At 51.0% G+C, this 16130-nt stretch overlaps 1 protein-coding gene across 1 annotated transcript; it reads right to left on the bottom strand.

The window, feature by feature from the left end:
• Positions 1-811: 811 nt before the first annotated feature.
• On the bottom strand, positions 812-15393 carry LOC149365794 (excitatory amino acid transporter 1-like). The gene is made up of 10 exons (XM_089569266.1): positions 14907-15393; positions 14502-14829; positions 13177-13288; positions 10994-11036; positions 9267-9294; positions 8795-9138; positions 4181-4440; positions 3584-3718; positions 2538-2893; positions 812-1326 (listed from the first exon to the last, which is right to left on the bottom strand). Exons 1-10 carry the CDS (start codon positions 14913-14915, stop codon positions 812-814), a joined length of 2130 nt encoding a protein of 709 aa, XP_089425392.1. The 5' UTR covers positions 14916-15393.
• Between the last annotated feature and the right edge of the window lie 737 nt (positions 15394-16130).

A 16130-nucleotide genomic window follows, 5' to 3' on the forward strand; every position in this document is an offset into this window, starting at 1 on the left:
CCTTTCCTCCTCTCCAGTTGGCTTTTTGCAGCTCACCTCTTACACAATCACAACCTCACGCTCGCTTCAGCCGTCGGCGCGCCATCTCCTTTCCTCACTCCTTCGCGTCCTCTCACTCCGGCTGCGCGTGCAGTGACTACGACGAAACAATTTCGGGAATCGACGCATCAACAGCTTTCGCTGTAAAATATACTTGCAGCAGGCCGATATTCAATTATATGTCACGTGGTTCCGCTTGAGGCTCAGGTTAGCTACAGACCGGAATCGAAAGGCGAACAACACACTGAAGCACTGCTCGTACTGTCTGTGGTCTGCAGCATCCTCTTGAACGCTCTGTCAAAGCTAGACACTTCTGCAGAAAGTTATGAATCGAGTTGACTTGCAATCACTGATCCCCGTGCATGCGCCCGATGTATTTACGATTCTCTGGCTGGTAACGAAGCTGATTAGACAAGTAAAAAAATTATCTACAATACGAAACAATCACGGCTGAAAGGGTTGACGCGTTTGCGCTGCATGCAGGATTGTTCAGGGGACCCACACTGCGGGCTTGCGAAAAAATCTCTCCACGCGAGCTAACAAGCTTCATCTGTCCTTGACGCAGTGACACACGGGCTCAATTATTAAACGCACTGGTCAAATTCGCGAGCTCCGATGAAACTGTTGTTAGTATTGTCAATTGGGTGAAGGACAAAATGATTATGCCAGGAGGTGACGTAGAACGCACGCGCATATATAAAAAGTACCCTTTCACTGTGTACCCATAAGAAGCTGCACACAGCTTAACATAGCCGCAGTTCTCGCCGGCTAATCAGACGGCCGGTCGTGCGACGTCGGAAGAGGCTTCCCCTATATTAGGAGGCGCCGCAGATTCCGGCTTCCGGCGGCGCCCGACCGGCGAGGCGTCGGGATTGTCGGCGGCCTCGGCGAGCGCCCGGCGCCCGCGACGACCTGACCGTGGCGGTTTGGGTGTGCCGCTGCGTTGGTCAGAGGCCTGCTTCTTGGCCTTCGGACTCCGCGGACTCCGCGGACTCTTATGACGCCGACGACGTCGTGGACTCTGGCCAGAACCTGCCAACTCGTCCGTAGCACCTCCTCCACCTGTGGCGATATGAACAGGCGCTGGCTCTGACGGCTGACGTAGGCCGTGAGCCGGAGTCTCGCCTTCTTCGGAGGCCGAAGAGTCGGCAAGTGCGGCGGCGCCTCGCAGCTCGCGTTTGCGAATTCGGGAGGCGGGAGGTGTGACGCCGGCCCTCTGGTGTCTTGCGGCCTCGACGGAACCCTCTGGAGGCACGCCGGCTGCCGACGTTTGGGTCATCGATGGCGCTGGTGAAGAGACGTGTGAGGCGTGACTTATCGCAACTCTAGATCTTAGATTGCAGCCGGTAGATTGGACATGTAGAGAGAGGGAGGTGTCGCGACAGGTTGATGTATTGTTGTACTATAAGGCGAAGCACTAAGGAAAGGAGGGGTGTGGGGGAGGAACACATGTCCCGTCATCTCTCCTCAGTGAGTAGGCTTTTACAGCTTTCGTTTAAACAGGAAGAATGCTTAGTTGGGCGAGTTCCTCTTGCGAGACGGATAAGCGACTTCTCAAAGAGACGAAGGCGGGGAATACGCACAAGTAGCGGTAACATGGCTGAGGAGCGCGCTAGCGCAGCGGCCCCTGCAATAAGCTTCTGGTTACATGGCCACGCATAGAAGCTTTCGTGAGGGTGGTGCGCCGCCCTGCATCGCAGCTGTAAGTTAGAGCAATGCGGCTAGCTTGGCTATAGCTTGGTACCCTTCCGGCTCATGATTATCCGGTTTCTAGCCGGCCTCGCAAGCTCGCGCTTCGAAAAAACTGCCCTGTCAGTACTTCCGGTCCCCCGGAAATGCCTTTTACTGCTTAAGCAATACGCGTAAGCTAAGCGCGACATAGCCAACGAGCCACCAGCCTCCGGGTTATGACAGAAATGACGTCATATCACATGATGCGTGGGCCTGGTTATCTAGGAGATGGTAGGTAGGAAAGACTTTTATTGCTCTAGAAAGGTGCTAGTAGCAGACGAGAAAGAAGAGGCCCATCTTCCTTCTTCTCACAGGGTCGGTGCCCCTATTCCAGGGCTCCGCTGAGCTTCGCCGCTCGTTGGGCGTGCTGGATCAGACCTTGTTGGGAACCCAGATCGCCGCTGGAGAGCCGGCTCTCCCACTGTTCTGCACTCGGGTCTTTGCGAAAGTTGTCGTTTTTACTGCATTCCCACGTGATGTGGTACAACGATGGTTTGCTACCACACCACGGGCAAGTGTCCCGATATTGCGTCGGGTAAATCTTGCTAAGGATATGCAGGTTTGGGAATGCTCCTGTCTGCAATCTTCGCCAATACACTGCCTCTAGTTGATTTAGATCAGGATGAGGCGGCGGATAGCGGATCCGTACCCCCTTATAGTAGTTGAGAATGTGAGTACGTAGGGCTGACTCGGTCGGGTAGATCGTCCGATTGGGAGGAAGCTCGGCTCGTATACCCTCGAATGATGTTTTTCGAATGGGCACTAACCTATGGATGACGTCGATGCGACGGAAGCGGCGTCCTTTGGTGTCGGCATATGCCGCTCGTGCCTCCAGCCGGGGGGCGATTGGCTCCTGGATCCACTCGCTCTCCGCACGGGCTTCGGCTGCTGCTTCGACGTCCTCAGCGGTTGGTACTCGTCCTCGGTGGATTCGAACCTCGGCTCATCCTCGGTCTGTGCCACTGGACTGGTCTGCGTCTCATTCTTCGGCTTCTGGGCGGGCGCCGGCTCGTCATCGCTGTCGTCCTGGCTGTCCTCGAGAGGCTTGAGGCTGCTGAACTGCTGCACGATGGCCGATCCCACCGCGTCGCTGAAGATGTTCACCGTCGTGCGGAAACGATCGCTGCACGCGAGCAGCAACGGCAGGCAAAGTGAAGTCGGGCTCAGAAGTACACTAAACAAACGGCTTCTCGAATGAGAACGTCTGCGCCATTTTCAGTACGATTTTTTGTCTGGCCCTTTATTAACGTCATATGTCGAGACAAAAGGCATGCTATTCCGGCAACAGAGTGTCTGGGAACGCTTGAACCACCGAAGGATATAGAAAACAATCACGCTTGACGAAACTGCTCGAAAATCCTTAAATCGCTCTTAACCAGCAGGGTTTCTTGCTATGGCTGTTCAGTGTGTGACAACTGTGAACCGCCTTCGACCGTTGCCACGTTCTGCATTCGCGTGAAATTAAGGAAAGCTTCTGGAGCTATTTAGTTTGAGTACGAAGTGACCTTTGCTATAGTTTTTCAGTTTTTTTTTCAAAAAGTGCCAACCGAAGGGCGACTCGGAAACAACGCGTTCTTTGACTTCAACACGTTCCTCGGGCCATGCGTAACTGCCAAAACTTCCTACATGGAGACATGTGTGATTAGCCGTGGTCTCCTGGTGCATTGCATGACAGCCAACAAGCCGACAGCCCAATCACGACTGCAGACTAGAACGGATGCAAGAAAACCCGAGCGGTTTTGCGAACGCCGCGCCATAGCCGGCACGGGGATGTCATCGCCCTCCCTCCTGCGAAAAGTTGTAGCTTACGTACACGACACAGTCGAGGGCAAAAACGAGGCTGATGTCTCGGCTGGACACCTGCAGCGCCATGAGGATCATGAGGACGGTGAGCACGCTGCTGTTCGGGATGCTTGCCGCACCCAGGCTGGCCAGAACCACGGTAGTGCTGCGAGACACCACCAGGCAGCAGGTCATATCTTCGCGTGCCAGAAGTTGGCAAAGTCACGGAGATCATTTCAAAAGCTCCCAGGACATATTAGAGGTGTCTTGAGCAGCTACTCTTCGCAGTTACACTGCGCGTTAACAGGCCACTTCGGTACTTCTCACAAAAGGCCATACGGAATACATATTTCTTGCTAGATGGTCAATTCGTCCAGGAAGCTTCATAAGGTGTCCCTGCCAGACTCTTCGATACTGCAGTTGCACGAGCTTTGTGAACCTCAACGCAAAATGTTAACTTCAGCGTTTCGTTGAGAAGGACCACCAACTGAGCCTCTGGTCTGCAAGAGAACTACGATGGAACTCCTGACACTGACTGCCACGCACGAATTTCTGCTTGGATTCCCGCCGCGAAAGGACCGACAAAAGCGCACCCTCTATAATCCTCCCCCTGGGCCCCTCTGCTCACCCGATGATGAGCAGCTCTTCGATGCCCACATCGAGTCCGTCCAGGTGGGCAAGTACGACGGCCGTGGCTGCGGCCACCAGCGCTGTGCCGGACATGCTCACGTTGGCGCCCACGGGTATGACGAAACGCACGATGCGGGGCTCCAGGCAGGCGAGGTCCTCCAGCGCCTCGATCGTGTCCGGCACACTGACTGTGCGAGACGCCGAGCGGAACGCCTTCATCGCCGGCGCAAGCGTGAAACGCAGGAAGCCGCGGGGGTCCTGCGCAGCAGAAGAACCACTCTAACCGGGCTGCCATCAAGCGAGCTCATGGGGGTTGGGAGGGAGTGCCAGTTACCACTCCTCTATCGGCCGTGGTCAAAGGCATGGAGGAAAAAAGACTAGGAGGGAGCGTGACGTCACGCGCTCAGCCTCTGCAAGCCATCCTCCTCTGACGCCGCTGCCGAGGGCTCTTTTGCGCGCGCACTGACCCTTGGGAAATAGTCCCTCCACAGTTACCAGACTGCCAACCAGCCTGGGTCGCGCAGTGCTTTTTAGTGAACGTCCGTACGCCGATACACAACGGAAGAGCGAAACCGAAACCGAAATGCGATTAAGAACTACCGCTGCCTTGTCACGTGAGGGCCTATTTCCCAAGATGCTTTCCATTATATTTTTTATGACTAGGCTTCAAGATTATGACGTCATGCTCTCTCCTAGTTTTTTCTTCCTCCATGATCAAAGGTGGGTTCACACGACATACCATTGGCTCGAGGACTATACGTCACGTGACATCCTATTTCCGCTTCGCGAGGTTCGCGCTTGGATCGCGATGGTAATGTCCCAAAGCGGCTAAGGCTGTGAGGGACGCCGTAGTGAGGGCTCCGGATGATTTCGACCACCTGGGGTTCTTTAACGTGCACTGACATCGCACAGTACACGGGCACCCCTCCATCGAAATGCCGAGCCCCATAACCACTGAGCCACCGCGGCGGGATCATGGCGAAAGAGTGATCGCAAACCAAATCCGCTTATCGCCACCTGCAAAGGTGAAGGTCCCGAAGGAATGGCGTGAAGCGGATTACACATGCATGCAGCCTTTCTTCGTTAATGGGCCAGCTGTTGTTGGGTCTCGTGCATCTCAGCCTTCTGCCACTGCTGCGCAGAGCTGAGCGATGAAGGATGAAGCAGCCAAGGCGACGGTGAGTTAACGAAATATTTATATACAATGTATGCAAGGGCGTTACACAGTCGGCATTGGGACCAAGAGCATAACGGGTTCGCACAAAGGAGCGCGGCGAAGACCTGGGGGGACGTCTCCCTTCATTTGCTGTCTCCGTCAGTCTTCCCGCTCAGCGCAGCACGGTTTTTATAGCCTCGAGAACCGTTGCAGCAGCCAGAAGTTCGAATCCTTCAATCAGGACCCGATGCTGGTCGCCGTTTGAATTGGACGAATGGACGAGAGGGCTCAGCTGTTTAATATTTGCGTCTGGGAGAAAGCTGCCGGCCCTAGCGCCGGGTAAGGGAAGATCGCCGTGTAAGAAAGAGCGGCGCCGAGAAGAGGATGGGCAACTGTTGAGCCTTAGGTAACGAAAACAGATAAGATCGAAGCTCCCTGAAACAGGACAGGACAGCAATTAACGCCATGCTAAGCTTTGATTGCTGTCCGCTGGCGAGGCAGACACCGCGAACTCTATAAGGACGAAACAACAGAATTCGCGGTGTGCCCTGAAGCACTACAGGCGAGGAACTCGGCATGTGCTAGTCTACCATCTGTGTTCCTACATGTTCGTACAAATCTCCTTATGTTGCCAGTGCAGATTATAGTCAGCCACCAGGAATTGCATGTCGAGAGAGCCAAACGGGAAACACGGGAGAAATTCAATATTTTTACAGGAAAATGGCGAAAGGTAATGTCTATTCCATTTTTCCCTGCTTTGCTATGACTGCCCCCAGGAATCTCAAGTATTGCTTTACTCGTTAACCTTAACTAATCACATTTTTTTTTTTTGCAATTTCAAGGATCTTGCGCAGAACGCAATGACCTGCGTCAGCTTTCGTGGGTGATCGACCGGTCCAGGCAAAAGGGGATGGCCAGGAGGCTCTTGGACTGAGGAACCCTTGCGAGGAGGTTTCTAACTTCTATTTTATTCATTCCCTCTCTCTTCGTGCGTTTTACAACACGAAAGCTTAAAGGTGCAGTGAAGAGGAATCTGAACTCGTCTTTTTGCCGCGAGAACTCAATCTACACGTTCCGAGAATTCTGAGAAACTTCGATTTATTGCCCTATGTGGCCGATTTCCCTAATTAAATCTAATTAACGTCCGGCTCCCGCCTTTTTTTTTTTTTAATTCTTCCCGTACGGTGGGTGGAGTCGACCAACGCGTGGAGTGCCTTTCACCCAGTCCCGTGGCGGCTTGCCGCTCTGCCATCGGCGGAGTAATACGTAGTAATCCGTAGAAGCAAATAGTCCGCGCGTATTTTTATTTCTGCGGGCTTATTTTGCGGCTATATTATCTGCGAATGAAACTATTTATTCACGGAAACATAAAAAACGAAATAAAGCGAAAGCAGCCTCCACGGAGCTGGCTGAAAGGCACTCCACGCGTTGGTCGACTCCGCCCACCGTACGGGGAGAATTAAAAAAAAAAATAAAGGCGGGAGCCGGACGTTAATTCGATTTAATTTGGGACATCGGCCACACAGGACAATAAGTCGAAGTTTCTAAGAATGCTCGGAACGTGTATATTGAGATCCCGCGGCAAAAAGACGAGTTCAGATTCCTCTTCAGAGCACCTTTAATCGGGCGTATAGGCACCCTGCACCCGCCAGGCACCGCCACCGTCGAGGCTGCGTTCAGCTCCCCCGCGCGGCCAGTTCCTCGTCCCTGTCAGGAAGGCTCGCCCCGCGACTGCGAAGGGATGGCGTCTGCTAGCGGCTGCCGCTGTTCGTAGAGCCGGGATTTCGACCTATTCATTCATGAGGCTGAAAAATTCTTTCGAGGAGCGAACGTCAGGAAAAAAACGAAGCTTTTTGAGGCAGGCCATGTACACACTGTGAAAGAGGTGGTGTCGTGCGACGGGAGCGAAGTAGCAGCCCGGTGCATTGCGCAGACAAGCATCACTGCGCCACCGAAAACGATCAACTTAACGCTAAGAAATATTTCTATAAAATGCCTGTCAGCGCTGCACTCTCACCCATTTTTTTTTTTTATGTAGCTATCTTCCAGTAGAGTGCTTGTAGCCGCGAGCTGCAGTTGCAAGGCAGGCAATTGTAAACACGCTGCTGCCGTTACCGTGTTTTTGGAGCGGTGTGAAACGCTCTCCAAAACGAGCCACCCGCAAGCCTGCAGTGTTCCTGCATTTAAAAAAACTTACCCTAAACTTTCAAAGACGGCCAGGCGGCATAACATTGAAGGTAATTAGAAAAGTCCAGTTTTTGAGCGAGCGGCGCAAACTTGACTTCATAACATTCTCGTCTGCCGCAACTTCGGTGTTCGATGTGAAATGCCCTGTTCAAACTACGCCTTGAAATGATGTACCCATGGCGTAATCTGCCGCTCATATTTTCTACTTTTTCAAGCAACTGCCAGGTCCTTATCGTTGCAACACGTGCGTCAGTGTTTTGATGATATGAGATCTCCAATGAACGAGCTTTTGCAAGCAGAAAAGGATGCAAGCTGCGGCGAAGCGCCTGTGCGCACTGAAACTCCTGCGGAAAACATAAAACGTTTTGACTGGGATTATGCAAAAAACGAGTATCCCAGCTATTTCATGCAGGATTCTTGCAGAATGCGTGTGCTTAAAAAGCTGGATTTCATTGCAAGCTTTGTTTAATTTCTACACATTCAGTACAAGTACCCTAAATTTTCGACATTAGCATTGTACTAAATTATCACCCAGTCGTTCAGATGTGGAGGCAAAGATTTATCAGGAACATGTTGCCATTGCCTCTGAAAAGGGGCTTTTAATGTCGAAAAAGACGCTGGACGACAAGGCGCAGTGGAAGCTAGAAAGGATTCCGCGCATAACTGGAAGGTAAACGATTCTTTACTGCGCAAAATTTCGGCTTCTTCCACAGGCGTGACTGCGGGCGAGTCATGCGTGGCTTTTCAAGACCACATATTGTTTACAGCCATGCATGAGTCAAGTAAGCTTCTGCATGGGTTTGACCACTGCTTGACCAGAAACCGCGCGTGCGTGTTGCCCGTCGCGAAGGGTGGGCAGTCTCCCAATGTCGCGTCGGAAATCCACAAAACCTTGTCCCAGGCGAATTTATATATGCATTATTGCATCCTGAAACACAGCAGTGTGTCCTGCTGTTGTTATGTGCCATTTTTTGCTCGGTAAGGACGCCCAAAACTGCTTCGGGGCGACGCGCAGCACAGCGGGAGCTGTCGGGCTGCCCCCGCCTTCCTGACAGGGACGCGCGCGCCGCCGCCAGTGGCGCGCGCGTCGCGCTGGAGTTAGATGCGCAGGGTGCCTATACGACAACCAACAGTTTCTGCCAACGACGCGAAGCATGTCGGGAGCATTACTTAATCAGGACGACCATTAGAAAAAAGCGCATTCGCCAATGAAGACGAGACCAACACTTAGCATGCATGCTAAGGTAGACAAACATGCAAATGGCATACCTGACGCGTGGCGAGCACATAAAGGGCGGGCAGCAGTCCCAAGCCGTAGGCAGCCAGTCCGATAAGCGTGACGTGGAAGAAGGATCGCGCCACGCCGTAGGCCCTGTCCAGGTCCTGCAGCTGGGTAAGTCGCGTGGCGACCAGAAAGAAGACACCCAGGGGAGAGAACCAGGCAGTCAGGTGAGACACGGTGACCGTGGCGTTGCTCAGGCCCACGAACAGGTTGAGCAGCGCGTCCGACTCGCTCACCGTCACCGACAGCACGGCGCCCAGCATCACAGACACCGAGAGGAGGCCCAGGACGTTGGCGCGAGACTCGGAGACCACCATGAAGGGTATCTCGTCTGCGAGGGTATGCCACAAGAAGCGCAAACACGCATGTTAAGCATTCCAGACGAATACTGATAGCACGCAGAAGATAATTCGCATGTCGCTAGAAGACGGATAAAACAATATGACGCGTGATGCTCACCCGTCGAGTTTTCCCCAATCGTGACGGTCTGCAAGTGAAGAAATAGAATGAAACAAAAAAGTATGTCAGGTGTGCTCTTCTGATGTAATGAATGACAAAGCAGAAAGCGTCTCTTGCAATCAGATCTGAAGGTCATGACAGCATGGCAGGAAGCACGTGCAGTATTTTATCTTTTTTTAGGCAAGAAAAAATAAACGGCGATTTTTTTTTAGACTTTACAGATTTTTATTTTAAAAACTGCGACATGCGTCGGTGCGGTCTCTTGAGCTGGACTGCAAAGCAAGGCGGACAATTTGTTCCTCATATGAATCAAAAATTAGATTGTTAACTAAGTTAAATCAACTAATACTTTTTATTTCGGGGAGCAAAGGTTATATTTCGAAATTGGTGTCCATCAACATCAAAGGCTAGTCCTGTTTTAGAATTTCCTTAATCGGCAATGTGGTACGAAATATCGAGCGTCAAAAATACGCATTTGAAAGCTTGCTGAATTGGCTTTCCCGCGTTACCTAATTATAAAAAGCATCGGTGCGCATGGTATTGTCGCTGAAACCAAAGTAACTTCAAATACAGCAACTGCGTCTGTATTTTATGCATAAGAAGTGCGAGAGACGATAGTTTATAACTAAGCAGTGCCGAAGAGCCAACTCGACCGACGAGCTTTCAAATGCGCATTTTTGACGCTCGATATTTCGTACCACATTGCCGATTAAGAAAATTCTAAAACAGGACTAGCCTTTGATGTTGACGGACATCAACGGGCAGCTTTGAATATTCTACATCACATATAGGTCGTTTACCGTACAAAAGATAACGCTTAAATGTATAAGAATTGTTAGGAGTAGCGATGATGGTGTTGCAGACGCAAAATAGGGTGCTCCAGAGTATTCAAGGAGCTTTGAATATTCTACATCACATATAGGTCGTTTACTGTACAAAAGATAACGCTTAAATGTATAAGAATTGTTAGGAGTAGCGATGATGGTGGTGCAGACGCAAAATAGGGTGCTCCAGATTATTCAAGGAGCTTTGAATATTCTACATCACATATAGGTCGTTTACTGTACAAAAGATAACGCTTAAATGTATAAGCATTGTTAGGAGTAGCGATGATGGTGGTGCAGACGCAAAATAGGGTGCTCCAGAGTATTCAAGGAGCATTCAATATTCTACATCCCATATACGTCGTTTTGCAAAAAAATAGCGCTTAAATGGATAAGCATTGTTAGGAGTAACGATGATGGTGGTGTATTTAAGCAATCCCTCAACGACGGCGTTCCAAATAACTGCTCATAACGCTGCTCCTTGAAGTGAACTTTCTAAACAAGACAAACTTGTTGGTATGGAGACCTCTGGAGAGAAGCCTGTACCCATCGGTATTTCACAAATGATCTGTGAGATACAAGTATACGGTATACGTGATTCATTCGAAAGAAGCTTATGCTCTGGAATAAAAAAAAAAAGGCCCTACAAAGCACGACATGCCCGCGGACAGTAAACATCGTTCCGGTTAAGAGGGCGTCAAGTTTACATCTCTGTTGCAAGTGCCGTCATCAGAGTGGATTACATTGAACTGGATTTACTTTTCCTATTTTAACGCAGAGAGGATCGAGGAAAAATACGCAGCTTTACAAGCCTATTGATATTGCCAAACCAATAATTTTTGGACAGTTCACACTCGACTGGAAATGCTCTAATATACGCCAACTTCAGAATTTTTCACTTACTGTGTGGACGCAAGCTTCGAGGTAGTTGTCGGGCACGAGGTTTCTGCGGAAAGAGCGAATTCTTGTTAGCAGCTGGCAAAAAAAAAAAAAAAAATCTCTCTGAAGACCAGACCGCAGCCTGTGAGATGTGTCAGCCAGATCAGCATAAAAAATTATGGGGGGCGCTTAAGTCGCTTCAAGAGTGGAATACTAGAGCATTAGAAGCAATGTTGATGCTACGTGTATCTGTGTCAGTTCCCCCCCCCCCCCCACACACACACACACACAATGTGGTCACTGTCATCGTATCATCACTGGCACACGCATTATCATACGTTGAGTATACCTTCGCCCAGTTCCTCTTCATATGTCTCGTCTGTGGCTTTGTCCATATCTGTGGCCCAGATGCTGTCGACATCTTTCCTGGTTGTGCAGGAAAGGGCGAGACCAGCTCCGTGGTCACGTGATCTTCTTACGTCGTCGCCCTTTCGACCAATCATCGACACCTTCCTCCCAACCGGTGCCAACATGCTTGTCTCGCCCTTTACCGGTTGCGTGGCAAAGGGTCACACCAGTGCCATGGTCCCGTGATGACGTTTTCACGTCATTGCCGTCGCGACTAATCAACTTTTGTGACTAATGGACGCGCAATCGAATGATGTGAAATCTGATGCTATCACATTAAGACATTTGACCAACACTGTTCCCACTTGGAGTTATTGATCAATTCGCTCTCGCCCTACCATTAGCTTACCGTCCCGGTTGGTAGAGCGACTGCTCCGGTGAAGCGGTGGTCCCGGGTTCGAACCCCGGACCAGGACGAATTTTTCTTTAACTACGAAGTTTCAGAGAAAGCTGTTTAGCTTTCCTATGTAGCCGTATGGCTGCGCTTGGGTGGATGCCAATGAGTAATTACTCCCTTATTACATTAAGACATTAGTTGGCGGCCGCTTTTTAATTTCTACAACGAAATTCCATGTGACTAAGAGTGTAACAACTTTACCAGGCTTGCTTATGTAGCATGGTTGGGGCTTGCGGAAAACAGGAATAGTTTAATTTAGTTTATGGGGTTTAACGTCCCAAAGCGACTAAGGCTATGAGAGACGCCGTAGTGGAGGGCTCCGGAAATTTCGACCACCTGGGGTTCTTTGAAACAGGAATAATTGTATGCCATTGGGAGATGGGCTGAAGTGTTTCACCTTGCTAAATGAAGAAACGTGGCAGCAGCGGCCCACAATTGGACCCTCCAATTTCGGCTCCTCGCTAGAGAGACCGACTTTCTTCGAAGCCACCGGGCATGCTAGCCTCCAAGCTATAGCCACCAGGCAGGCTACTTCTGGTGACAGTGATCATTTATTACGCAGCCATACGCACTCAAAGTTTCGCGCGGGTATAAATTTGTCCTGTGCCCCTCAGAAACGTAGGCGGTATCTTAAGCGCGCTTATAGTGCAGATTGCGCGCTCCATCCCATAATGTCCAATGCTAGTATGCCCTCTAAAGGATGAGTCTGTTTGCAATATCAACGTAGTCACGAGGGGCCTTCATAATGAAGCAAAGCGACTCCACGCGTAAGTTAAGAGCTCGAGTTGCACTCGCAGTTCATATGCTGGGTATACTGACGTCATCACTTGGAGATCGTGAGTGGTCCGCCAATTACGCTAGGCGCCAATGTGCCTTCCAGTTGTCCATATGGTTGCCTCTCCCCCCCCCCCCCCTTACACCATATATTCCCATTCCTTTCGGATAACATATGCTAGCCATTAAAAAATTTGTCACAGCCCCGGCAGTCGAATGAACCGCTCCACAGTGCCCACGGAGTCTGTCGTTTAGGCAGCGTTCCAACTGCCAAACATAACACTTCCCGCGGAAAAGTAGAACGCTTTTCCCAGTCAAAGAACCCCCCTCCAGCGAGTGGCGTCGGCCGATTCTCATTGTCCTGCTAGCCTGACAATGCAGAGAGTGGCAGATGAAAGGGGATAGTCCTCTCCCTCCATAGTCGGGGATAGACCCCTCTCTCCATTGTGGCACCGCTCCCTGCATTGTCACTCTAGCAGGGGGATGAGAATCGGCCGATGCCATTGGCTGGAGGGGGTTCTTTGGAGGGGAAAAACCGCTCCCTTCTAGCGTTCTTTACTGCAGAACTCAAGTCCCAGTCGGAATATTGGTTGGAGAAGTGTGCAGCGTCCGTGCCCGCATACTGCACCTGAGCAGGTCGAGGAATCCGTCCACCTGAGTGAGCCGTTGGCGTCGCCAGCAGGGCTCCTGCTGGGGGCCCAAGACCACAGCCACGCCGATGCCGATGGCCGACGCCATTACTGCGTTTGGCAGCAAGGGAATGTGCCGAGAAAAAGGCGCAATTAAGCCACGTGGCAAGGAAGGCATCACCGGCGTTACAGGGCTGACAATGCCTGTTTTGCCGCGCGTCTATCTGAACGAAATTACAAAGACGTGAGCTCCTACTAGTGCACGTTCACCGATTTGCACACACTTTCACACAATTTCCATGGCGAGCAAAGTACCTTTCTCGCTTTCCACGCTGCCTTAAAAGTGCACTAAAGAGGATTCTGAGCTTGGCTTTTTACCACGGAACTCGATCTACACGCTCCGAGCATTCTTAGAACCGTCGAATTATTGTCCTGTGCGGCCAATTTCCCTGTTAAATGGAATTAAACGTCCCGTCTCCCACCTTTCTTTTTTTTTGAACTCACCTCCGAAAGTACACGAGTAGTCAGCCAACGCGTGGAGTGTGCCATTCAGCCACCGCGTGGCAGCTTCTCTTTCGCTTTTATTATGTTTTTAAGCTTTCGTGAATAAATAGTTTCAGTCGCAGACAACATCGCCGCCAATTAGGCCCACGGAAATAAAAATACTGTGGACTCTTTGCTTCTCGTATCACTCCGCTGATGGCAGAGCGGCAAGCCGCCTCGCGACTGGCTGAAAGGCACTCGCGTTCGCTGCCTCTTCCCAGAGCCGTATAATACGGCTCTGCCTCTTCCTACTTTCGGAGGTGAGTTAAAAAAAAGGCGGGAGCCGGGACGTTGAACTCGATTTGATTGGGAAATTGGCCGCACAAGACACTAATTCGAAGTTTCTAAGGATGTATGCTGCATGTAGGTCGAGTTCTCGCGGTAAAAAGCCTCCACGGGAGAGTACCGGGTGGTATTCGCTATGGGGCACTGCCTCCTCCGCAGCTCTCTGTGGTGTTGGCCCTCTTAGTAAGGAGAGTCGATTGTTGTTGTGACTGGGATACTGGGAGAAGGATGAAAAGAAAATTGCACGTACGGACACAGCTTATACATACACGAGATGACGTCACAAGACAATCCACAAAACCGAAACAAGAACTGAAACAAACACATGAACCACAATAGAACACTCTCCCTGGTGGTTCTCAATTTAAATTCAAGGGCTTTTATTAGCCTCCGGTGGGGTCTACTGGCGCGTCAAATGCGCTTAATCTGCACCACGTAACCAAGACTTATCTTCCCTAGGGCCCCGCTACGGCCCGGACGGCAAAAGAGGTCTCACCGGTGATGAGAACGAAGTAGAGCATGGCGACCAGGCCGATGTGTCCCGCCAGCAGGATGTCGACGCTTCCCAGACCGGCCACGATGCTGGACGTCACCACGGGCATGGCCAGACACTCGAGCATGCGCATGTACAGCTCCCCGGGGAAGTCCATCAGCTGCAGCAGGCGCCCAGACACGCCGTGGTTGCGGATGTGCCAGCCCAGCGTCATGCCGCCCGCAACCGCGCCCATCAGGCACAGGTTGAGCGAGTTCTCGGACATGCGGAACAGGCTGCCGCCTTCCTCCTCGGAGCCATGCCTGCAGCCGCCGCCAGCTTTGGCCTCCGCCTGCGCCGACAGGTGTGCCGTGATTGCAGCGTCCTTCTGCCCAGATGCAAAAGAACATTTGAAGCAACGGTGCTGACCATTGTCATCTTTGCGTCCGAAGCCTGACCGAACGTTCTTCTTCTCCGTGGCTCGCGCAGTTTGCGCACGGTTCGCGCGAGCCACAGCACGCGCTCTTGAGGCTCTGGTCTTCGTGCTCGACAAAATATATAGGCGCGAGCAGCTACAACCAAAATCGTTTGCCAAAACAGAATGTCGTGCTAATTGCTAAGTCGAAAAGCTGCTGCAAATGGAAAGAACGTACAGGGTCAGTCAAATTTCTCAGGCCACAAGGTTTGCTTTTGAGTAGTATAGTCAGGCAGTCACGGTACCCTCGAAGCTCAAAATACCTGTAGAGGTTAGAAGAAGGATCATTCTACCCTCTGAGAGCCTTGATAGCTTTGTCGGCATCTTAAATACCAGGATATATCGATGAAAAGCAGACCCTGTGGCCTGGGAACTTTTGACCAACTCTGTACTTATTCGTTCTTTACCATGAGACTCGTGTATTTCCGTTAGAAGTCCGGCTTCAAAAGTTTACGGTTTCTGCCCTCATGAAATTATACAATTATTTTCTGTCTCGCTCGCAAACTATCTTTATTTTTTCTCTACATTTATTTTTCTAGTTACAGTGACCTCGCTTAGGAAAGCCGCTGGTGCTGATCATTCAGACGCTTCTCTAAAAGTTGCGGGTGCGTTGCTGTGTCTCTTCCAGTGTCCCCTCATCTCAGTTAAACATGTATTTTGTCATGCTAAGTCATTATCATATCCTGTGCCAACCTTGGCTGGCACAGGATATTAACGTTATTAACGCGACAGCGTTAAAGGCGCCGTTACGCAGAAATTCCGGCGTCGGCGTTGTCGACGTTGTGAGCGAAAAATCACGAGAATGACTCTGGCAGGTGGTCCCCCAGAGAGCAGCCTAGGAGGCAAGTGGGCCACCTAGCTAGTCACGTGACCGTGCGGCGTCATCCCAACCTGCCTCTCAGATACTGAGAAAACTGCCCACCGTGGCAGGTGCTAGTTAAATTAATGATTGGTCACTAGGGAAGAGCAATCTTTGCCGCACTAGGCCCACCGCTGGCAGCACCTGCCATCGCAGGGCAGTGACGCGTTGCTTAACCGCTGCACCACTGAGCCAGGTATGGTATGAGGATTCTACGGATCTATGAATGTACAGAATGATCTTCTGCATACACAGGGTGCCCAGGCTAACTTTAGCCAAGGGTTAAAAATAAAATATTTGAGGTAGGCCAGGGAAACCA

Source organism: Amblyomma mixtum, chromosome 1, assembly GCF_055824585.1.
Source record: "Amblyomma mixtum isolate Tamu chromosome 1, ASM5582458v1, whole genome shotgun sequence".
Taxonomy (NCBI): domain Eukaryota; kingdom Metazoa; phylum Arthropoda; class Arachnida; order Ixodida; family Ixodidae; genus Amblyomma; species Amblyomma mixtum.